The sequence below is a fragment of the Eurosta solidaginis genome, chromosome 2, assembly GCF_040869045.1.
Source record: "Eurosta solidaginis isolate ZX-2024a chromosome 2, ASM4086904v1, whole genome shotgun sequence".
Taxonomy (NCBI): Eukaryota; Metazoa; Arthropoda; class Insecta; order Diptera; family Tephritidae; genus Eurosta; species Eurosta solidaginis.
Window position 1 is genome coordinate 301,245,366 of NC_090320.1, and position 26,240 is coordinate 301,271,605.

Here is a 26,240-nt window from a genome sequence, read left to right on the forward strand (position 1 = left end):
AAAGGCTTCAAACCGTTTTGAAATTGCTCAATTCATTCTTCAGATATATATGATTAAATGGACCCAATTTTTATTTTTTTTTTTTGGAAAACCCGTTATTCGTAAATATCTCAAAAACGTTACCATAAAATTATAAATAACCTTGGTTTTCGAAATCAGGGGGTGATTTTACATAGGAGTTTCATAATGGCGTCTCTGGTGCAGACAAAAAATGGAATTCGTGATCCAGTGTATTCGGAGATTGATAAAACTTCCTAAACTCTTCGGGGAGTCTTCTTATCGTTACATTCTTTGGCTCAGAAATAGTATCCAGAAAGGCGTTTCGCATGAGGTGGGCTTCGATTCTGGCATACATTGACTATGTGACGATATTTATTTCTTGAACCTCTCTTTCCGTGATTGAAACTTCTTGTAGGCCTATAGCAAAGTTACCAGTGTAGACTGCTATAGGTTAATGTATTTCACTGTAAGATCTACTTAGAAGCCTTTTTGTATTTCCTGTGTCGTAGCGTAGTCAAATGGTTTTTGACATTGCAAAAGTAGTGGGTCGAGTTTCGGTGCGGTTTGGACTAACGCAAAGAATAAATGCAATTAACGTACACAGTGTACTAAACTTTCTGTTGCTTGATGATATTGTAGCACTTTCAAAGAGCATATCACAACCGTTTAGAACCAAGTCCACCAATGGTTACACCACCGCCTTGTGCATCCATAGTACGTTTTCCGCGTTGACAACTGATTTTCCAAGCAACGGTTTATAATGTTTGTAATATTTCTTGATCTTTCGAATTTTTTTTCGTGTTTGCTGCTATATATAAAAAAGTGTTTAATATGGAAATGTTTACCTGTTTTCGATATTTATCGTCATTCCATGACTCCGCTCATTCCATGTCCACTTTTAAATAATGCTCAAATATAGACTGACAAAGGCTATAGATAATAGTCATTTAAGCTGATTAATAAATTTATTTTATTTTTTTTTTTTATTGGTGTTGTATTTTACGAGCTTTAGTTTTATTAAATATATTACAATTCTTTTATTTTATATAGTAAATTTCATTGCACGCGTTTTTAATTAATATATAATATATTTATGTATGAGTATTAGGGTGGCTTAAAACAATAATGGAATTTCAATGCATGCATGCTTTAGAACTGTTTACTATACTTAAATAAAATAGCGTTGGTTTAACAATATCTGGTACTATTTTTTAAAGTGTCCTGAAGACTTAAAGATTTCCAGTAGAAAAGTAATAATTTTTGGGAACTTTAGACGCTTTTCTGTGTTATATTTATTTGTTTGTGAAAAACTGTCCTCAAGCACATTGAGACTCCAATTTTTTTTAGACCACCCTAATTCGCAAACATACTATATACTTACAGTTACATACAGTTCAGCTTTGCCACAAATCGTAGCCATCAATTGCCATTTTTTGCTTGACTAAATTCATAAATTTTATTCATTTTTTTTATATAATCTAAGTGTTTAATTAAGTTCTATCAATTTCTAACTGTACACTATTTTAATACCACTTAAATGCATTTATGCGCTAAATGTGTATAATTTTATATTTATTTTTATTAATTACATTTTATTTTATTTCAGTGAACTGAATGACTGTGACTTTTACCAAAAACAAAATATGTAATTGTTAATTTGTATTATCAATAGTTTTTTGATCGAATAAATAAGAATCACGTATACGATTAACTTTCAACAAATACACCGTAAGAAATGCAGCTACGAAGTATGTAAAATCAAAAAAATCTGATTTGTTGTTCTTGAATAAACAGTTATTCATTAAAATTGAGAGCACTATGGTTGAGTTAGTTAACAATTTTCTGTAAAAATTACAGATTCTCATTCAATCTACTTGAATATTCTGTTAAAAGAACTGTTTTCATCACTGTTGATGTAAATGCATTAGCTTGTTATATCCACAGCCGCTGTTATATTTTAACAGTTTTCATTGGTACGTGCTGCTCCTACCACACTGTATGCCCTGGGTTTACACCCCGGACAAAGCAGCATCAAAATTTTAGAAATAAGGTTTTTCAATTAGAAGACAAGTTTTTTAAGCGGAGTCGCCCCTCGGCAGTGTTTGGCAAGCGCTCCGGGTGTATTCCTGCCATGAAAAGCTCTCAGTGAAAACTCATCTGCCTTGCAGATGCCGTTCGGAGTCGGCATAAAACATGTAGGTCCCGTCCGGCCAATTTGTAGGGAAAAATCAAGAGGAGCACGACGCAAATTGGAAGAGAAACTCGGCCTTAGATCTCTTCGGAGTTTATCGCGCCTTACATTTATTTTTTATTTTTAGTTAACATATCAGTGCTATGCGGCCACCGTGGTGTGATGGTAGCGTGCTATGCCCACCGCACCGACAATACTACATATAACAAGTTTCTTATTTGTATTTTTTTAATTATTATTGCGATTGATAAAATTGACTGTTGGTATCGGTTGTATTAGCCCGTAATTGGGTTGATTTACCAGCTTTTTCTTCAGTGTAATACGGCAGGTCATGAAAGCTCGCATGCACATCGGGAAGCTTTCAAACTTCAAAAACATATATGAAAAATCGTTTCAGCAACCGCGAAAACACAAAAAAATAAATCAAATTATAAAAATAATAACAATATAATATAAATATTAAATAAAATTAAAGAAAGAATAAGTGAATATGATTTATTTGCAATGAACTCATAAATTCTTAAATATGTGGAGCACATGAGGTATGGATAAGACAAATATAATAAAAAAATATTATATAAATATTTATTTATATAATTAAAAAAAAAAACACACACAAAAACATTAAAATTATAAAATAAAATGAAATTAAATTAAAAAAATAAAATAAAATTGAATAAAATGAAAAAATAATTACAAAAAAAGAAAAAAAAATTGTAATTAAAATTATAAACAAAAATTCGACAAACTGAAAAAAAAAATGAAAAAGAAAGAAAGAAAAATTAATTACTGAATATTAAGCAAATAAAAAAAAATATTTAGTTACAATAAAAACACAATAAATTTGAAATATAAAAAAAATTTCACGAAAACAAAATTTTTTAAATAAAATTTTCATTTACAATATAAAATGAAAAAATAAAATAGATTAAATAACAGATATATATATATATATCTTAGAAAAAATATAATTAAAAAAAATGTATTTCTCAAATTAAAAAAAAAAAAACAGAAACATACATAATATAAAATAAAATGAAAAAATTTTTAAATTTAAATAAGTTCAAACAATATTTAAAAAAATTGACAAAAGATACAAAAAATTAGTAAATATTGGATAAATAAAAAAATATCGAGCTAAAAAAACCCAAAAATATAAAACAAAATTAAACATAAAAAATTACATGGAAAAAAATTTAAAAGAAAAAATTAATTCTTAAAAATTTAAAATATAAATAAATATTAATGCATCAAACCAAATAAAAAAAGGAATACCAAATTAAGTTAAATTAAAAAGTGACAAAATTATTCATGAATGTACACTGTTAAAAGTTTGAGCGTTTTGTTTAGATAACAAGATAAAGCGCGCAAGAATTGAAGTTATAGAAAATAAATAAAATCATAAAAAAACGATTATTTTATAGAGTTAAAGCTAAATTTCTGAAAAAATGTACTGTGAAATGTTCCAAGAAGGTTGGCTTTTTTTCTTGTTGTAATTATAAAATCATAATCATCTTCAGTTCCTCTTTTACTTGTTTTTTTTTTTTTTTTTTTTTTGTTTGTGCCCTAATGCTAACTGAATTCTATTCAATTTTTCTTACTGAAAACACTGATAATTTGAGTTTTATTTGTTGTTAATTACAAATTGCATATGTTGTTGTAGTTTTTATTAATATTTTTTGTTTGTTTTGTAATTTAATATAATTACAACATTCACGTTTGGTCATAATTGACAATACTAATAATTTTAATTATTAAGCATTTACGATTTTACGATATGTACTCCACAAAAACCTTGTTTTCTGTTTAGCTACCCTTAAAAACTATTTCACATTCACAATTTTCTTATTTAACCTAAAATACGAGGGCTGGCGAGAGATTTCGTGGAACTGGTTCCAAAATAATTCTTACTCCTGCACTGTCAGAATAATCAACAACAAAAGAAACGTTTGTTAATAATCACCTACTTTATCATCATTTAACCTCATCGAGCTTTTCTGGCTAAGAAACATAAGCGTATTCAATTTACGCGAACATATGTTGAAAGGCCGTTGGGGCATTCCCAGAACATGTTTCCAGCCTAGTTATTTTTTATTGAAATAAATATACTGACAACAAATTTCTTCGTATTAAAAATTAGTGAACCTTGATTTCCAAGATTTTAAAAATGTAATTTTTCTTTTAATAAAATGAATATTTCGCTTTTCCGAAAATTTCAAGACAGCCCTCGTATTTTTAATTTTTTTTATACCACCTACAATTTTTTTTTCAGCCATTATTATTCTACTAAGCGTTGTGTCTCGTTTCGCATTTCATCCAATTGACTACTAAAATTCGTCGGCGTCGTTGACGTTTCTTCAATTTGATTGTTCTCCGTTTTAATTTTATCTAACATATGCCAAGGCGCTTCAACGGCTGTACTATGCGTTGGACTCTCCAAACGCTTATTTTCGTCTCGCGTTGGTTCTGGCGATTTACTATCTCTTTCTAGGACGCGCTCGCCATGTGAATATGGTGGCATCCCTGCGAAGCTATAAGGCGGTGCAAGAAAAGGCGGTAAGCCCAAGAGTCCAGGGGGATATTTGCCAGCGTTCGCGCCATTTGGGAAATGTGGTGGTGTTAGATTGGGAAAGGCACCTGTGCTTAGATCGCCGGGCTATATAAAAGATATTAAGGAAAATGAAAACAAAGAAAATAGTTAAACAAAACAGACGCAAGGGATTTTTATAGCAAAGCAGACAGTTTTACAACTCAACTTGCAGTTTGAACTGTATGACAAGAAAGGCCCACTTGCACAATGGCAAGTCATTTAATTAGCTCGGTTTAATTAATCTTACACCTTTTTTAAAGAATAACTTACCTTAGGCTGCAATCCGTTAAAAAATGGCGGCAAATACGGGAAAAATAATTCTGGGCGTCTCTGCATAAAATCAGGCTCTGCTGGCATACTGCCGGGTCGATGTAGAGGTAGCTCCAATGACATACGTCTACCACGTCGCGAAGTGGGATTCGTCCACATATGCGTACCCATGTGAACCTGTGAAAGAAAATCGATTTAAAGGTCGAAAAATATCTTTTTCTCAAAATAAGAGTTATGATATCTTTTCGAACAAAATCGAGCATTTCGTGACCTGAAAAACCGAGAGCTCGGTTGCTCGCGAGATTCTCGAAATTTTCGCAAGATTCTCGAAATGTTCGCAAGAGCTTTACGAGTATTTCGATGCGAGAAATTTCTTCTCGAACAATTTCGCAAGCTCTTCTCAAGGGATGTTTATAATTGAGCTAATTTTGCACTACAAAACAAACGACATAATGGTCCCGTCATAGGCCCCACATATTTTCTAACATCAAACACTCTATACTAAATACATGTTCACTTACCTTCAAGTTTCCTTTGGTTGTGAAGGCCTTCTGGCACACATTACACTGGAAAGGCTTATCTCCGGTATGAGTGCGCATATGAATCTGCAGCGCCGAACTCGAACTAAAATTACGCCGACAAACATGACAAAAATGTTTTTGATTTGCTCCGTTGGCAGCGTCCGCATTCAAATTCGGCGGACCGACAGACATCAAAGCCTGTTGAAAGTCCAATGGGTTTGCCGGAAAACGATGTGCGTCTGCGGGCAGCAAAGGTTTATGTAACAGTTGTTGTTGAGTATGAGATGGCAAATGTTGTTGGTTTTGGAGATGTGTTTGGTATTGGGTGTGTCCGTAGTGCAATGGCATTGTGTCATGCGGAAGTGAGGATACTAAACGCGTTAGAACCACCAAGAAGCAATGGAATACGAGTACAATAAAGAAAAATGAATTGTGCATGGAAGCACATTGTTAAGGCTTAAGAGTTGGAAAAGGAGTAATGGAAGGACAACGGAAAAGGTGGGTATGTTTCGAAGATAGATACTTACGTAATTGCATTTGCATAAGCGATTGTTCGGCGTTACTTTGCAGCGGCATTGTTAAATACGCATGAGCAGACAGTTCAAAAGGCGAATGCGTTGTTGTAGGTGCGGATTGTTCTGAGTTAGACGGTTTTGTTAACGTTTGATAGCTTGGTCTTAATGCGGATAACGTTGGTGTTTCTCGTAAGGGCGACGTTGTAGTTGTTGGTGTTGGTGTGCGCGCTGTTATAGAAGCATGAGACGAACGCGAAAGGTCTCCTTTTGAATGTTGCAAATCATGCTCGTGTTCTGTTTCGGGTTCTTGTTTTATTTGCTGTCGCAGTGTCGGAGACACGCTTGCTTGAGGCCTAACTGGACTACTGACTCTAGAAGATTTGCCAGAGTAAATATCTTTTACATTGTTCTGATTATTAGTTTTTGGAGTGCTGTTAGATTTGGTTAGCTCTTCACTCGTATCACCGCTGGTTTGTTTCGGGAACAGATTTGAGCTCACAGTAAGCTGAAAGAGCCGAAATGTATTTAGTTTTATAATTTTTTTTTTTGATTATTCTCAAAAGTTACTTTAAGCATAAACAAATTAGAAAACCGCAAACTCTCTCTTCACAGTCATTTCAAATTCCCTATGGCCTTACCACCAACATGAAAGTTGATATTAAAAAAATTAACAAACTACATACTGCGAATATTGGTAGTTGTTCAGAATCATCAACACTTCATCAGATAGTTATTCCTGTACTGGGATGCGCCGTTACCCAAACAGTTCGATAGAATGCGCCTAAAGGTATTCACTTTGTGTTTCACGTATTCACGTATAAAGTATTTGAGCCAAAGGAGTGATAAAATAGAAAAGTAGCATAGGGCAGCTAGAGCAGAATTATACAATAAAAAACGGGAGAGTAAAATATGATATGAAATTGAATGAAACTTTGCAACCCAGCACTTGAAAAGCTGGCTGATGAAGGATTGCTAACTCAGAAACATGTCCTTGTCTACTTGTTCCTGCGAAAGTATTTTTCCCCAGGTAAATGTTCATTATTACACAGTTAGCCTATATTTTAAAACATTTATCGGTTTAATAAAATTTTTAAACATTTTTGTACTAAAGCAGACACTTTTCAATACACTACTGCGATTTTTTGAATTGTATTCCGCTTAAATTTTGAGCTTAACGAAACAATAAGTCCAAAATCTTGTTTTAAAACATAACTAAAAAGTTTAAGGAATATAAAAGTGGAAACATATGTATAGACAGCTGTGGGCTTAAAACTAAACCCGAAAATTTAAAAATAAAATTTTGTAGGCCCTTCTAGTTTTAAAGCGAAACCAAAAGTTTAAAACTAACTTCGTGGCCTTTGAAGAAAAAAGTTTCAATTTTAGACTCAACCTTTTTACCGAGTATATTTTGAATAAATTTAAATGTATGTAATTTTTAAAATTACTTAAATTTTTTATTAAAATTTTCGTTATTTGGTGTGATATATTTATAGCTATATATTTTTTTATATTTCTCTCAGTATTGCTGGGTCGAGGTCAAAATTTTAGTTCTGCAAAAAACAATAAAACGCTAACGCATAGTTTTAACACATAATTGCATACCAAGTATGCAATATGTAAAATATTAAAATATGCAAAAAGAAGGCATTTGGGAAAAACTTTACAACAACTAAGGCATGACGTAGCTGAATGCGTTTATAGCCATTTCAACTATCGTAGGAGTGCGGGTTCGACTCCTACTCCCGGGAGAAAAGGCTTTGATGAGATTTACAAGGTATAATCGAAACAGCTGTCGCCTTGTCCGTCCTGATGTCACGTTGTTTAAATTTTTCCCAAATTATTAAATAAACTAATGTTTTAGTTTTGCCAAAATATTTCAATTACTTAAGCTCCTAAAATTTTGACCTCGAGCCAGCAATACTGAGAGGTATTTTTTGTTATTTTATATTTTTTTTTATATTATATTCGGGAGCTGATTATGGAACTCGAAATCTCCAATATTCATAGTTATACTAGTGTAAAGATGCCTTTATCCACTCAGAAATATGAATGTTCCGCTGCTCGCTTTGCAATTGGCCTCTAAGTGTAGCCTTTTTTGTTGCTATTCCTTTATACACTATTTAGGTACATACTAATTCTATTTGCTTTTTAATCCTAATTTTGTGGAAGAATTCTTTTTCTTTAATATTTTTTCCCCCAAAATGATCCCGGAATGACCCCTAATTAACCCCGGGAGGACCCCGAGGGAGTCCCCAAACCCATCCCGGAAGGACCCCCAAATGACCCCGAGCGAGGTACCAAAAAGATCACAGAACGACCCCCAAGTGACCCCGGCAGGACCCGAGAGCACACCGAAACCATCCCAGAATGACCCCCAAATGAACCCGAGGGTGTCTCCAAAAACATCCCGGAATGACACCTAAATGACCTCAAGGGAGTCTCCGAAAAATATCTAGGAACGAACCCCAAATGACCCCGAGGGAGGTTACAACAAACATCCCGGAACGGAATCCAAATGACCCCGTGGGAGGTCCCAAAAAGATCACAGAACGACCTCCAAAACACCCCGGGATGACCCCGAGAGAGTCTCAAAAACCATCATGAAATGATCTCCAAAAACCCAGGAGGTTCGCGAGGAAGCCCCTGGAATGACCCCCAAAAGACCCCGGGAGGCCCCTGAGAGAGTCCCCGAAATGACCCAAAAATTTACGCCAAAAGACTCCGGGAGGATCCCCAGGGTGTCCCAGAAATTACCCTCAAATTACCCCCAAAAACACCGCGAATACTCCCCAAAATTATCTCAATATTACCCTCAGAAGCTTCTTAACTACATGAGAACTGGTTACGCATGTGTATATATTTTGAGGGCATCTCGAGGGCTTGTTTTTTTATTTTTGAATAACTGATTACAAATTTAAATTTTATTGTTATTCCATATTTTTTAAATAATGAATAATAACTCAACTCTTTACTCAAAATTTACAAAAATAAGATTGAGCGGTTATCATCAATCAGAATATTTTGAATAACGATAAATTGTTCTTCATTATTCAAGAAATGCTTGAATAAAAAATACCTTGTGATGAATACTCAAGTTTTCTTAAATAATTAATAAAAATTTATTTTTTCGTCAATCGTTATTCAAATTAGTTAATAACACCCATTCCTGATCCTATTTAATATTATACATTATAACTTATAATATATATATATATATTTTTTTTTAAATTTTTAAAATATTTTTGTAATAAAATTTTTTAATAATTGTTTTTGTTGTATCGGCGTATTGATAAAGGATTCAAGATTTGCTTCGAGTTCGGGGCCAGAATAATAACTTTTATAAATAAAAACTAATTTTTTAATTATAGAAAATTTAAAAAAAGCAATAATTATTATAAAAAGTATTGTTTAGGCCTTGAGCTCGAATCTAACCTTGAATAATTTTTTTAATAATTTATTTTGATTTTGATTTTTATTTTTTTGATTTTTCAGTAGTTCTATCTCTGACTATAAAAGCACATACGTGTCTGTTCGTTCCTCTCCCCTCATTTGCTTCATATATGTACTTCTATCATCTGTTGTGAAATTGTCATTTTTATTTTAAGAATTTATGAGTTAATGGCAAATAAATCACTTTCACTCGTTCCTGCCACATTATACAATTTTCGTGTTCTGCTGCTGCCGCTACCCTGTTGTTGTTGCTGTTGTCTCCAAATTGTATCCATCTACTTTGGTGTAAGAAATTGCTCAAATGTACTTCTTACAAGTGTTGTTGCATTAATGTGGCGTCTCGCCATTAAAATACGCATTGTTTTCCATTTAGAATGCAATTAAAACTTTTCATTTTTGCAACAAGTTTTACACGCTTTTGTATGTAAGATATAAATGGTGTTGTTACATTAAATGATTATAAATATGTAATTTTTCTTAGGCAGATATTAAAATAAGACTTCTGTTAAGAAGCGGAAGAGCCTTGGACGTTATGCCACCCCACCATATATATGCGCAGTTTTTATACTCAGTTGAGCAGAGCTCACAGAATATATTAACTTTGATTGGATAACGGTTGGTTGTACAGGTATAAAGGAATCGAGATAGATATAGACTTCCATATATCAAAATCATCAGTATCGAAAAAAAATTTGATTGAGCCATGTCCGTCCGTCCGTCGGTCCGTTTGTCCGTTAAAACGATAACTTGAGTAAATTTTGAGATATCTTGATGAAATTTGGTATGTAGGTTCCTGGGCACTCATCTCAGATCGCTATTTAAACTGAACGATATCGGACTATAACCACGCCCAGTTTTTCGATATCGAAAATTTCGAAAAACCGAAAAAGTGCGATAATTCAATACCAAAGACGGAGAAAGCGATGAAACTTGGTACGTGACTTGAAATTATGACGCAGAATAGAAAATTAGTAAAATTTCGGACAATGGGCGTGGCACCGCCCACTTTTAAAAGAATGTAATTTAAAAGTTTTGCAAGCTGTAATTTGGCAGTCCTTGAAGATATCATGACGAAATTTTGGGATAAACGTTACGCCTATTACTATATGTATGCCTAATAAAAATTAGCAAAATCGGAGAATGACCACGCCAACTTAAAAAAAAATGTTTTAAAGTCAAATTTTAATAAAAAATTTAATTTCTTTACAGTATATAAGTAAATTATGTCAACATTCAACTCCAGTAATGATATGGAGCAAAAAAATGCAAAAATAAAAGAAAATTTCAAAATGGGCGTGGCTCCGCAATGTTTCATTTAATTTGTCTAGAATACTTTGAATGCCATAAGTGGAACAAAAATTTACCAATTCTTGTGAAATTTAGTAACGGCATAGCTTCTATGGCGATAACTGTTTTCTGTGAAAATGGGGAAATCGGTTGAAGCGACGCCCAGTTTTTATACAAAGTCGACCGTCTGTTCTGCCGCTCGGCAGTTAACACGATAACTTGAGCAAAAATTGATATATCTTTCCTAAGCTCAGTTCACGTACTTATCTGAACTCACTTGGTATTGGTGTAAAAAATGGCCGAAATCCGACTATGACCACGCCCACTTTTTCGATATCTAAAATTACGAAAACTGAAAAAAATGCCATAATTCTATACCAAATATGAAAAAAGGGATGAAACATGGTAATTGGATTGCTTTATTGAAGCAAAATATAACTTTAGAAAAAACTTTGTAAAATGGGTGTGACACCTACCATATTAAGTAGAAGAAAATGAAAAAGTTCTGCAGGGCGAAATCAAAAAAATTTGGAATCTTGGCAAGAATACTGTTCGTGGTATTACATATATAAACAAATTAGCGGTACGCGACAGATGATGTTCTGGGTCACACTGGTCCACATTTTGGTCGATATCTCGAAAACGCCTTCACATATACAACTACCATCACCCCTGGTCCACCTTTTTGGCGATATCTTGAAAAGGCGTCCACCTATAGAACTAAGGCCACTCCCTTTTAAAATACTCATTAACACCTTTCGTTTGATACCCATACTGTACAATCGCATTCTAGAGTCAACCCTGTAGTGGAATTCACTATCTTATAACGATGCGATTTGGTGAGATTTTAATTAACGATTTTGTCGCTTGCCTTGTCGATTGTACTATTCACTAACTTAGTTTTAACGACTCGAAATATATGACATTTAAATTTCGTTTTAATAGTAGAAATGTGGTAGCACAGCTTAACGAAACCTAAAAAATGCGAAAAGCACAAAAGTAGTGCTAAAAATAAATAAATTCCGCATACTGACTGCTTTTAAAAGTTTTTACATATTTTAACAAAAGGTAAGTAAATGCGGTATTAATTTTTTTTTTCTCTGTTGATATCGCAGTTATTCTTGTACCCCTTAATTGACCATCAAGTTGAGAAATAATATCATGAACCAAGTCCAGGGTTAGTCGGTAAAGCTTTAGAAACTCCGTTGCATTCAAGTGGAATGGGTCATCTACTTCTCTATGGACCACTGGCGATGGACTTAGTAATTCTTCATTTTGTGATAAAACGTACGCCAAGTACTCAAATGCCATTTGATTTATAAATAAAGCAGCTTTTCGTGTTTGAAAGTATTTAATTAAAGTTCCGATTTTCTTTCTTAACTAAAATTGCCAGAAATATAATATCGTGATTTTTAACGCACCCAATTTACTTGCCGTTTATTTAACGACACAGCTGATCGTCGATAAACGAATATCGATACGAAATAGTTACTGAATAACGAAATCGTTATAGTTATCGATTCGCAAATAAAGCGATTGCAAATGTCGTTAAAAAAGTTAGTGAATTCCACTACTGATCTTCCTTTATAACGATATCTCGAAAAAGCGTCTACCTATAAAACTAAGGCCCACTCCCTTTTAAAATACTCATTACCACCTTTCATTTGATACCCATATCGTACAAACACATTCTAGAGTCACCCCTGGTCCATCTTTATGGCGATATCTCGAAAAAGCGTCCACCTATGGAACTAAGGCCCCTCCCTATTAAAACACTCATTAACACCTTTCATTTGATACCCATATCGTACAAACACATTCTAGAGTCAGCCCTGGTCCTCCTTTAGAACTATGGCCCACTCCCTTTTAAAATACTCTTTAATACCTTCCATTTGATACACATGTCATACAAACACATTCAAGGGTTACCCTAGGTTCATTTTCCTACATGGTGATATTCCCTTATTTTGTCTGCATAGCCCTCAGCTGAGTATTTAATGTTCGGTTACACCCGAACTTAGCTTTCCTTACTACAGAAAACAGTTATCGTCATAGAATCTATGCCCCTACCAAATTTCACAAGGATTGGTAAATTTTTGTTCGACTTATGGCATTAAAAGTATCCTAAACAAATTAAATGAAAAAGGGCGGAGCCACGCCCATTTTGAAATTTTCTTTTATTTTTATATTTTGTTGCACCATATCATTAATGGAGCCGAATGTTGACATAATTTACTTTTATACTGTAAAGATATTAATTTTTTTGTTAAAATTTGACTTAAAAAAATTAGCACACATATAGTAATAGGAGTAACGTGGCTACCAATTTTCATCATGATATCTTCAACGACTGCCTAATTACAGCTTGCAAAACTTTTAAATTACTTTCTTTTAAAAGTGGGCGGTCTCACGCCCGTTGTCCAAAATTTTTCTAATTTTCTATTTTGCGTCATAAGGTCAACGCACCCACAAAATTGCATCGCTTTATCCGTCTTTGGTAATGAATTGTCGCACTTTTTCGGTTTTTCGAAATTTTGGATATCGAAAAAGTGGGCGTGGTTGTAGTCCGATTTCGTTCATTTTAAATACCGATCTGATCAATTTCATCACGATACCTCAAAACTGACTCAAGTTATCGTGTTTTCAGACGGACGGACGGACATGGCTAAATGAATTTCTTTTTTTACCCAGATCATTTTGATATATAGAAGTCTATATATATCTCGATTAGTTTATGCCGTTACGGATTACCGTTATGCGAACAAAGTTAATATACTCTGTGAGCTCTGCTCAGCTGAGTATAAAAAGCAATTTCGTGACATTACCTGGCCTGGGAATAGAATACCAGGTAGGTAAGGCATGGGTATGTATGTAGGCTTTGAAGTATACTTTTTTCTTGATCCTACAAGCATTCAAGCAACAGATTGCTTTACCTGAATTTAATTCAATTTTTGCTCTGAATAGTTTTATGAAAGAGGTACATTTCAAAGGCATGGCGTCCCAGGAGCGTCCCAGCTTAATAATATTTTGGTGTTCCAACTCAGGACCGAATTACATGCTTAAACTTATTTGAATAAAAAAACATTTCCACAAAGTTACACCCCCTAATGAAAATTTGTTTCTTAATGTAGTTGCTCTAACATTTATTCTTTATAACAATCTAGTAGAACAATTTAATTAATAATGCTTTTAGAAGTTTATTAAATGGCAAAATAACTACAAAAACACAATTTTGTTTCAGGTAGTATATCGTATTCACATGAGTGACAACAACGTTAAAATATCATTAACGAAAGGAATCACATTTGCTGGGCGAATAATGACGTTAGGCCGGCTTGATGTCAGCTGTCATTTGTTAATATTCACATGAAATATATACGAATACAATTGAACTGAAATGAGCATTAGCTTACGTAGACTAATAGATTACTAGATGCTTTCATATAAGTTTATATGGAGTATTAAGTTGTGCATATGTAGAGTATGAGAGTGGGTCATATTTTGTTATATTTTATGTTAACTTCTTAAGCGGCGACGGAAATTATGATTCGGAATGGAATACTCCAAGAAAATATTTTGCCAAAGAGAACTGCACCAGTCGCAATTTACAGCGCCATCTAGTGTTACAAATATATATATATATATATATATATATATATATATTTTCACGGTTTACTTATTATATATTTTCAGATAACACGCTTCCGAACTGATACGATTTCACTGTATTACAAATTTACGATAATACACTGATACGTGTTCCCAAAGTAATGGCTATTATGTTAGTTGCTCCTACGCGAATACGCGAGTACGCTTTACCGCTATCACGCTTGTATGCTTATATGTATGCTTGTATGTTACAACGCTGATACGCTTTCACATTTGTACGCTGTTACGATTATGCTAAAGGCAGCCCCTCTTATATAAATTTACCCTTAAGTCTTCGATCACGACAATTATATATAATTTAAGTTGATTTTAAACATTTATGACTAAGGTCATAGACAACTGGAGCAGATAAAACGTGTTTCTTTTGAAAACTGTCACAATTGTCGTTAATTTGAAAATAAAAAATAATGAAGAAAGCACAAAAAATACAGCTGAAAGCGGTAGTCGAAGGAACATACTTGAAAACAATTTACATATTGCTCCCACCCCTGCTCCCCACATATGTATCTCTAATACCTATTTTAAATACAACAAATATAAAACTTAAGTAAAAACAAGTAAGGAGACTTCATACCTTTCATGTATGGGGCTGAACAATAATCCTATACCGTCCGTAATCTCCAAATAATCGGTTGTATAAGATAAGAAATATATAGTGAACAGATGTACATACCTAAACGATTTTTAAGATAAATATAAAATAAAAAATGGCTAAAACCCCCTTATCTGAACGATCGGTTGTATGGGATATATATTATATTTAGCTCCGATCGAAATGATTTTTTCATGAAATCTTCTATGATATATTAGAATAAATATCACCAAGTTTAACGTTTTTATATTGGAAATTAAGGGAGAAATTGCCAAAAATCTTTCTATCTGAACGATCGGTTGTATGGGATATATACTATATATAGCTCCGATCAAAGTGATATTTTCAGAAAAGCGTCTATGATATATTAAAATATATATCATGTTTATACTTTCTAAATTAGGGGAGAAATGGCCAAAAATCTTTCTATCTGAACGATCGGTTGTATAGGATATAACTATATATAGCTCCGATCAAAGTGATTTTTTCAGGATATCTTCTATGATATATTAGAATATATATAACCGAGTTTCACGTTTATGCTTTCTAAATTGCGGCAGGAATGACCAAAATCGTCTTATCTGAACGATCGGTTGTATGGGAGATATATGTTATAGTGGTCCGATCCTACCGGATCCGACAAATGTCTAATATAATACAAAATACATCCTTGTGCCAAATTTCATTGAGACATCTCAAAATTTGAGGGACTAGTTTGCGTTCAAACAGACAGACGAACGGACAGACGGACATGGCTATATCAACTCAGTTCGTCGCCCTGATCAATTCGGTATACTTTATGGTGAGTCTATCTTCTATATTTCTCAACGTTATAAACATCGGACCAAAGTTAATATATCATTTCATGTTCATGAAAGGTATAATAAGAGTACCAAATGTTATTCAATTCAGTTTAGCCGTTCTCTAGACAAAAATGGGTATATAAAGGAATAGTTATATTAAGGTCAGGTGGTAACCCAGTGCAAAGTGAAACAGCTCTTGTTTAATATCCACATTGGAAAGTGTCGAATATTTATTTAAAAAAATTTTAATAAGTCGTAAAGGCACCTTTCATATCACTGTGTCATTTTTCAATCTCCCAGAAATAAGTGCATAAAATTAAATAATAACAAACTTAGGTGAGAAATAAGATTATAATTTACAAGGCGCGGACATTACACAACATCGGTCAACAAAAACGTGTTAAAAAAGTGTGAACATCCTAATGTATATATATTTAAATGTTAATACAGTAATTAGTTTGAAATATTGCGCAATTTATGAGTTACATTAGTTGGAGCGCACTTGCACGCGCACAGCACTTAATAATCCTCTTCATATACATACACATACACACACACACACACACTTTTTTATTCTTTTCCATATCCAAGTCGTATTCACATCTCCATCTCACCAAAATACTCACCTTTGCATTCAATGGTGATGTCCTATCCGCCCTGCCCGTACCAGAATTACTTGTTGTTGTTGCGTTGTTGCTACTGCTTGTAGTTGTTGTTGTGGTTGTTGATGTCATTATAGCTGTTATTGTTGTCTTTGTTGTTGTTAAATTATTAGCAACATCTTTGGTATGTTCAGTTTGTATGTGATGCTCCAATGTTATCGGATTTGGAAATATCTTGAAACACAAATTACACAAATTCGTTTGGGGATGTAAACCTAAAGGGAAGAGTTGGAGAAAAAAAGGAGTATAGAGCGGCATAAGTGATGTTTTACATAGACATGAGCAAGCAAAAGTTGTTTTGTTATTTAGAGCAACTATTTTTGCTGTGGCACTAAGAATCCTGTAATTCCCTGGATATGAATATTTGAAAGCTTTTGGTGGAAAAAGTCCTAAAAATTACTAAGTACAGGTATTTTTTCCTTTAGAAAATGATTTGTGTGCAAGAGCTGCATGAAAAGTTTGTCGTCGATGACCAACTCAACAAACTGACAGCTGATGATTACCCCACTCGGCTTTCGTACCTGCTTACTGAAGGCAATCTTGGACCTGACGATGTAGCTGAACAGTGGGAACATATTTATGGCTCATACCGAGAAGATTCTGTAAACAATATAGGCCTCGAGAGAGCCCGGAAAAACACCTGCTACAATTACGAATAACGCTCCGCCTCGGAAAAGGTGATCGCTGCCTATATGGGCACGCTGTGTACAGGAAAACAAATTTGCCGTGCGAGAGAGCGCGCTATCGCGAAGAGAAGAGGGAAAAAATGTCTAGTTGGAATTCAGAACCAAGAGCTCGAATGGCATGAGAGCAAGAAGCTTTAGATTCTGGCTGATAACAAAAATTCTATCAGGAAGCCGTGGGTGCAATACAGAATGGTCCTTTGAAAACCTGTGGGTCGCAAAGCTTTGACAATAGTGAATACCGAAATTATTTTGAGGTAATTACGACCAAAAATGTGGAGCCTCTTCTGAAAGCTTTTAGGAATGTAATATTCAACGGAATCTGACAAGAGTTTTACTTAGCTGATTCGTCGCCTAACAAATCCCTGCCTTTCAACGGCTTTGGAAAAAAGTGCAAATCTGGCGTCACATGGATGCATACCTCGGACGGCGGATATTTCGGGTATAATCATTTTCATTAAAAATTATTTATATTTAGTCAGGCTCAAACTACATTGATATGACTAAATCGGAAAACAGTTTGTTCTAATTCTAAAGAATGAACTGAAGCGTTTCTATGGATTTTGCCACAAACGTAGGTATGAAAGTATAAAATCAATGTGAGTGAATCACAAACCCCCCTTAACTACAACATCACTTTTTGTATTTGTATTTTCAAAATATAATAAAGCGATCACCCATTCACCCATCAAAGGCATTTACGCGCCTATAAATTGAATAATAAAACAAAGCCAACCAAAACTCTGCGCTAGCGCGGTCAAAGGGCACAGACGGAAAGTCTTTGTCATTTTCGCGCATTTGTGACATGAGCTAAGATGACAAAATGACAAGATATACGAGCTACCAACATAAACTGACAGCGCCAGCCAAACGGAAAACTGCGAAGACAAAAAAATGCGTTCGAAAAATATTCACCATATGAAGGCGCCAAAGAGAAGCTAAGGACGCATGAAGAATTAAGTGCGTGCGATTTAATTAACAACGCTGCTTTTATGTTTACCACGACAGCTGGAGTTCAGCGCGCAGTGACCTGCCGATTTTGCGATGGAGTGGCACAAAAATGGCCATGGCAATCACATTAATGGAACGGATTAAATATTGCTCCCGATTTCCGCTTAAGAAACTGCGCATTTCGCGTGGCGTGATTCTTAATGTTTTCTCACAACCTTTTTTGCGAATATTCCATTTTTTATAGCAAATTAATTATGTACTCACCCATAAATCCCAACGGTCCAAACGGCAGTACCGGAAACTTTCCTTGCGCCCCCAACATTTGCATTTCTTCGCGCGCAGCCGCCATCAGCAGAAAATTCGGTGACATGCCCAACATGGGCAGATGCTCGAAAGCTTTTTGCGAAATGCCATTAGCGGGAAAACCACGCGCTGTTAAATCCATAGCAGCTGCTGCAACCATTGCTGTCATCGGCTGCGTTAGCTCATCACTTTCAGCACGTTCTGTCGCTTCGCCGGCTCTCTCTTCGTTATAGTCATCGTGCAGACGACGATCGAAAGGTGTTAACGAGCTCGTATTCTCGCGTGAATCATCGGTACTATCCATTGTCATAAAATCATCGAAATCACCTTGCGACGACTCCGAACGCTGACCTGAGTAATCAGATGTTGTTGAAAAGTCAAAATTATCTGAAGCACCCATCGACTTATTCGAGTTCTGATCCTCAATAGCGGCATCCATATGCGCCTTCATGCGTGCATTATGTTCCGCCACCGCCTCGGCAGCGGCTGGTGTACCGGGCAGCGTGCCCAAAGGTAGCGAAAAAGCGCCAAATACGCCACCATTTAACGCAACACCGGGAAACCCATTCACCGCGCCACTGCCATCGTCTATTGTATGTATACGTATGTGTTGCTGCAGTATTATGCCATTCGAGAACTTCTGATGACAAACGGGACATTTGAATTGGCTACGCATTGGCGGCTTGATCTTGTGTATGCTCATGTGCGCTTTCAAATTACCCTTCGTAGCAAAGGCACGCCCACATATTTTGCAGCGAAACGGTCGCTCTCCCGTATGCGTACGTATGTGCATCTGTAGTGAGCTGCGGCAGGACATAACTTTGTGACAGAAAATGCATTGATTTGGATCCGTTAGCTTGTTCTCTATATTATCGACAAGCTGTTGTAATTTCGACGTCTCCGAAGTTGTGTCGATCTCGATTAAGTCTTCCCACGATTTATCAATAATACGCTCCATTTGTGCAAGCGAATATTCAGAAGAAATATGTGGCTCGAGACCGCTATTGCTGGAGTTACGACTAATCGAACAACGACGTTGCGATGCCGTCGACTTCGGTGGAAAATCACAGACGTCGCCTAAGCGCTCACGATCTCGCTCAACTTCGCGCTCCTCGTGCGCATGCGACTTGCGTGACTCGCTCGTTGCCGAGTGTGGTGTGTTAGCGCGAGAGCTACGTTTACGCGCACTACTACTTCGTTTCGACTGATGATGCGCATGTGGTGGGTGTTGGTGATGGTGGGTACTTGCAGTTTCTGGTTTTTCAAGTTTAGTTTGCAGATTCGTTACAGGTTTCATCATTGGTGACTTAGGTGCTTCTACTGTGGCTTCGCTTTCCTCGTGTAACACAGGTGAAAGATGTGGCTTTCTCAGGTCTTGAGGAATTTCACTGAGCGTTTGCGCCTCATCAACCTGTGTTGGTACAGGGCGAGGCTGCTGCGATAGTTCTTCGTGTTTTTCCTTTGGCGGAGCATCTAAAATCGGTTCATCCATATCCATTGCTTTCGCCTCACTTGACACTGGAAATCTGATAGGCACATCATTTGGCATCAGCGCTGCGCCACCCACGGGCGCGCCGTATGGCGGAAATGGCTCAACCACGCTGCTACCCGGCCCATGCGCCATCAACATTGGCGGAAAGATTTGTGTATGCCGCTGGTAATGAACTTTCAGATTACCTTTTGTGGTAAATTTACTGCCACAAACATTACAGTGAAATGGACGCTCGCCAGTGTGCGAACGCAGGTGTATCTGCAGTGCCGAAAACGATCCGAAAATCTTGCCACAATACTTACAGCGATGTTTAAATATTTCGCCGCGGCCTTGTGCATCCTTCTGTGTATACTCATACTCATCCTGCAGGTGTGAGGCGTGCAAACTTTGAGAAGCGGAGTCTAGAACTTCTTCGGTGCGACGTTGCAGCATTTCCAAGCAGTTGGGTTCGTTGGGCGCAGGCGGTGGATCATGATTCGTGATTATGCTGGAGGCAAGCGTAGAGCTAATGTCACACAGCAAAGGTTGGTAGTTATTGTTGTTATTGTTATTGATCGCTGGTAGCGGCGTTGAAGTGGTTGCGCTCAAGTTTGTGCTCTTCATTTTCAATTTCTCGATGTGATCCACATTTTCACACACATCCAAGTCTATACTTGCGATTACTTTTTTTGATTCTTCAGTCTTTGTATTCTCTTCATTTCTCGCTGATGGCTTCAAGGATTCAATGCCTTCTGTTTCCTGCTTTGAACTTGCACTGGCCGTGCGCTCTACTTTAATCGCAAACTCAGCCGGTTTATCTTCAACATCTTGCTCTACGGGCTGCAGTAGTCGCTTCTTTGGCTCAGAGTGTGACTCGTCGCTCAACTCACCCGTTTGCTGTTCATCCAAATGTTCTTCATCTGTTGTAGCATCACCGGCGCGCTTCAGTTGACTTTGTAGATGTTGTATGAGTTGCAGTTGCATAAGATGTTGCCGCTGCACATTCAGTATCGTCGATTGCACCATCGCTAACTCACTCATGGCTTCGCCGTAATTTTGCGCGCCGCCTAATGCTGACGCGGCGAACTGCGCCACTGCCACTTTAGTGTGCTGCAAAGCCTCCAATGCCACATGGCCGCTTGCTGGCATTTGATTACCCGGCAACACGGATAAATCCAATGCTTCATTGCTATCGCTCACCGCCAGCTCTGATTCCTCTTCAACTTCACCATCCTCCTCGCACACTTCACTAACGCGTTCTATCAATTCGCCGCTAGATGCACCCATTTCACATTGCCTATCGTTGTCCTTGTCAGCAGCACATTCTGGTGTCGAAGCTTTACTCTTCACCGGTAATTCCTTTTCAGCTTTGCAGTCATCCTGACATTTTGTTTCTTCATCTTCTACTTCTTGTACGACGTCCCGTTCATTATTGCTCAAAGCACCGCCGCTATTGTTATTGCCATCGGCGTCGAAATCTTTGGTTAAGCCATTATTAAGGCTGGCGCTACTATTACTGCTGCCATTCGAGTTGCTACGCAAGCCACGATAGTTTATGCGATTATGAAATATTGAACACATTCTCCGGTGCGGTTGAGAATTCGCAAGTAGCTTCGTTTAGCGAACTACTCTCGTCGGCATTGAAGGCGCAAAAGCGCTCAATATCTAAGCTATAATATCGGCAATCTCGAATACCGATTGTGATTTTTTTGTCTGCAAGTAAATTGTAATATAAACAAAGAATATTAAAACAAATCAATTCATTTATTAGGCTAAACATATACGAGAATATTTGTCAACAATCCACAAATTTATTGAATTTATTTTAACATTTCAGCATTTATGCACATCAATAATATGCCAATTTTTTGAATGTTTTAGCTCAAATGATTTTTTATATACGTGTATGAGTTTATTCGATTATACCCCCAATCCACCACTGTAACACTAGGGTGGTCTTTATTTAATATCTGTCATCATAACATAACATCTGTCATTTATATATATATATATATATATATATATATATATGTAGGCGCGATAACCTCCGAAGAGATCTAAGGCCAAGCTTCTCTTCCAATTTGCGTCGTGCTCCTCTTGATTTTCCCTACAAATTGGCCGGACGGGACCTACATGTTTTATGCCGACTCCGAACGGCATCTGCAAGGCAGATGAGTTTTCACTGACAGCTTTCCATGGCAGAAATACACCCGGAGCGCTTGCCAAACACTGCCGAGGGGCGACCCCGCTTAGAAAAATTTTCTTCTAATTGAAAAACCTTATTTCTAAAATTTTGATGTTGCTTTGCCCGGCGTGCGAACCCAGGGCATACGGTGTAATAGGCGGAGCACGCTACCATCACACCACGGTGGCCGACGTTTTATCAGCTTGTTACCGAGATATCATCGATAAAAACTATAAGCGAAGAGTATCGATTTAATATCGGCAAACTATCAATTTGACGAATTTTTATCGAAAAAACATCGATTTGCTCGAAATGTATTCAAAAATGTATCAACATTTTTTTTTTTTGAGAGTTATCGGTATGTTATCAGAAAACATCGGCTGGGTCTGAAAATCAAAAATATTTTTTTGAAAGGCTATCAATTTGTAATCGAAAAATTGCCAATCTCCTATCGAAAAAGTATCATTTCATAATGATGCCCTCAATCTCCACAACTGTAACATTAGTGTGGTCTTTATTTAATAGTTGCCATTTATGAATACGAAAATTTATCGGGCTGTTATTATTATCCTCTTGTTAGTGGCACACCATTAGTCGGTTTTTTATCGACGTTTTATCAGCTTGTTATCGACATATCATCGATAAAAACTATAAGCGAAGAGTATCGGTATAATATCGGCGAACTATCAATTTGACGAATTTTTATCGAAAAAACATCGATTTGCTCGAAATGTATTCAAAATTGTATCAACAATTTTTTTTTTTTTTTTTTGAGAGTTATCGGTATGTTATCAGAAATCATCGGCTGGGTCTGAAAATCAAAAATATTTTTTTGAAAGGCTTTCAATTTGTAATCGAAAAATTGTCAATTTCCTATCGAAAAAGTACCATTTCATCATGATGCCCTCAATCCACCACTGTAACATTAGTGTGGTCTTTATTTAATAGCTGTCATTTATGAAAACTAAAATTTATCGGGCTGTTATTTTATTATCGCCCTGTTAGTGGCATGTTAATGGGTTGTTATCCACGTTTTATCAGCTTTTTATCGGCATATCATTGATAAAAACTATAAGCGAAGAGTTACGGGTTTAATATAGGCCACAACTATCGACTTGCTTTCGAAAATTCTTTCTCGAAAAAACATCGATCTGCTGGAAATGTAATCAAAAATGTATCAACTATTTCTTTGTCGAAGACTTATCGATATGTTATCAAAAAGCATCGGTTGTGGTCTGTAAATTATCGATATGTTTTTGAAAAGCTATCAATTTGTTATTGAAAAATTTTCAGTCGCCTTTCTAAAAAGTATCCACAATTTTTAAAAAACCTATCGATATTTTTTTGAAAACAAATCGATGACTACGATAACACTTCAAAAGTTTCGATTCTACGTAAAATTACTAAAAATAAATAGTTTTCGGTACATTTTCTCAGAGTTTTTATTCAGCTGTATGGCTATTCTTTGACATTTAAAAGTGTTGGTTATGAATACGATTTTTCCTATTAATATTATAACATAATATGAAAAATAATTTAAGAAGCCCCTTTGCTTATTATTTCATTTTGAAGTTGGCCCAAGACATCGTTCATAAAACAAAATTTCTTTTGGGCGGAAGGTGTCCAGCTTTACCAGCTGATTTAAATGTATTTACAAACTTTAAGTTCACATTTACTTGCCAATTTGTAAAAATTTTAATTCACAGTAAACAATTGTGAGATGGGATCAAAATACATAAGAAGCCAATATAAATTCGAGTTAGCGATTTGAACGATTGTTTTATCGAGCCTTACCTTTGCTCGGCACAAGTTTTAGTTTTCTTCCAATCAACTTCATCTGTTTGATATTCTTGCTAAGACTGGCTACTGACGCGTTTTTCTAAGTGTTGGCAACATGTTACCAATGCCAAGGTCGGTGTTAGCTCAGTGAATAGGCGCAATTGCAAAAAGCGGATCTGCAAAAAATGGTGTGGTGACATAAGGTCAACTGCCAAGAGGCCAATTGAAGTTATGATTACTTCAAATGGCCATCAGGTGGTTTATGACCACTTCGTAGATCAATTGACTTTATAACATTTCTTGATTTGACTTTTGGCCTTTTAGGAAATTTCTGTTTGATCTTATCATCATTACGGGAAAAGGGTCATAACAATTTCTGAACTATAGCAAATTATGACAGTTACAAAAACTAAAAATGTTCTCATATCGAAGCAGTCCCAGCCGGCCCATCTTTTAAACCGGTTTCTCACTGTAATTAAATGAAAAGAAATGGAAAAGAGCCATAACCAAAATGTTTAAATTGAAAACAAAAATTTCTCTTCATTCGCCTGAACAAAAATTTTACTAAAATAATAAAACATACATGTAGTTTGACAGTTATTAAAATTTCAATACGTGGAGGTGCAAAACATTATAATTGAGACCTATGGTCACTTGAAGAAAAAACAGTTGACTTTATGACCATTTCGGAAAAGCTGGTTGGACTTAATTTTAGTATAGTTTGACGTTGTGATCATTTCATATGGTCACATCTTCATTTGACTTTGTGGCCATTTGAAGTGGTCATAAGGTCAACTCAGACTATGGCCGATGACTTTATGTCACCCTTCCCACAAAACACACATACAATTTTGACGACTACAGCAAAAAACAAGAAAAGGTAACTATAGGGACACCCTATTGTATATACTTCGAGCTTCCAAAATTCACTCCGCCTATTGACGTAACTGAGACATGGAATTAATTCGAAATAATACGTTGATACGCAATAAATCGATGGCAAAATAACAGTGGACTTTATGATAAGTTTTTATTCCATTTAAACTGAATATATGAATAGTGTGCGTATGAATTGAATAAATGGACATATTGCATATTATAAGGCGACCACAAGTTTAAGTTATTATTCTCTCCCGTCATAGCTTTTCTGATATTTTTGATGTAAACTTTTTGATAAGGAGGAGAGGAAGAAGCGAAAGAAGAGGGAGAAGGAGAGGAGGAGTTAGAGTGAGATTAATTGTGAGAATTAGAGGAAGAAGGAAAGATAGAGGTAAAGGGAAGTAAAGTTTACGAGTTTCCTTCTTGCATCAACCTTTGCAACTTTTCCTTCGCTTGTTAATATAATGATCTCCCGGTTTTTATTGCCGTTCTAAGTATTTTAGTTATATCGCCTATAAACATTCGTACTCTTCCGGGTGCAATAGATGGACGTTTTATAATTCTCGTTTAAATATCAATTTGATAAGCATTTTAATGTTTCTTATAAAGTTTTTTGTTTTTCGTATATACATATTTCTTGCTTACAATCTCGACAGCAATTGCTGTAAATGTTGATGGCGGTAATTTATTGATATATTACGGGGAATAACTCAGCGATATCTATGCTGTTACCACCGGTAACTTCGAATAATTGTCGTGGATTTTCGTCGCTGCCATATCAGTGAATATATAATGAGAGGCATTTATTTTTACACACATACACATATGTATGTACTCGCGTACAATAGGTGTTCTTACATATGTGTGAGGTAATTTAGGCGGCAGATGTATTGGAATGGAACAGCAATCGATACACCAAAAGTGCATACCAACAAACATACGTGCATATGTATGTGTTATGTGTATTTGTAACACTCTCACATTATTCGTGTTATTGTGCATTGTGGCGATTGTTTTGCTGCCACCCACACTACAGCATTGCATTTTTGTAGTTGTAAACCATTGGTGGCAGTCATAAATTGCCAGGACAAAACCAGACTTTCGACGGTTGCACCATTGACGGCAGCAGCGGAGTTGGCAGCTTATAAAGCTCTACTTGTGCTATTTCATATTAGAATAAATGCATAAATGTTTAATGCATATTTGAGGGTAATACAAAAGTTGTGCTTATTTTCTGCGTTTTTATACTCAGTTGAGCAGAGCTCACAGAGTATATTAAGTTTGATTGGATAACGGTTGGTTGTACATATATAAAGGAATCGAGATAGATATAGACTTCCATATATCAAAATAATCAGGATCGAAAAAAAATTTGATTGAGCCATGTCCGTCCGTCCGTCCGTCCGTCCGTCCGTCCACCCGTCCGTCCGCCCGTTAAC

The 26,240-nt window shown here is 35.8% G+C and overlaps 1 protein-coding gene across 1 annotated transcript in view; it reads right to left on the bottom strand.

Annotated features, from left to right (window-relative positions):
• Positions 1–3,565: 3,565 nt before the first annotated feature.
• The window catches only part of salr (spalt-related), a 58,108-nt gene continuing 35,433 nt past the window's right edge, over positions 3,566–26,240 (bottom strand). The window contains exons 2-7 of the mRNA XM_067770139.1: positions 18,449–21,671; positions 16,515–16,765; positions 6,100–6,592; positions 5,573–5,943; positions 5,052–5,228; positions 3,566–4,847 (exon numbers count right to left, since the gene is read on the bottom strand). Of these exons, the coding sequence (XP_067626240.1) occupies positions 4,470–4,847; positions 5,052–5,228; positions 5,573–5,943; positions 6,100–6,592; positions 16,515–16,765; positions 18,449–21,539 (4,761 nt within the window). The 5' untranslated portion in view covers positions 21,540–21,671 and the 3' untranslated portion in view covers positions 3,566–4,469. The remainder of the gene's footprint in view (positions 4,848–5,051; positions 5,229–5,572; positions 5,944–6,099; positions 6,593–16,514; positions 16,766–18,448; positions 21,672–26,240) is intronic.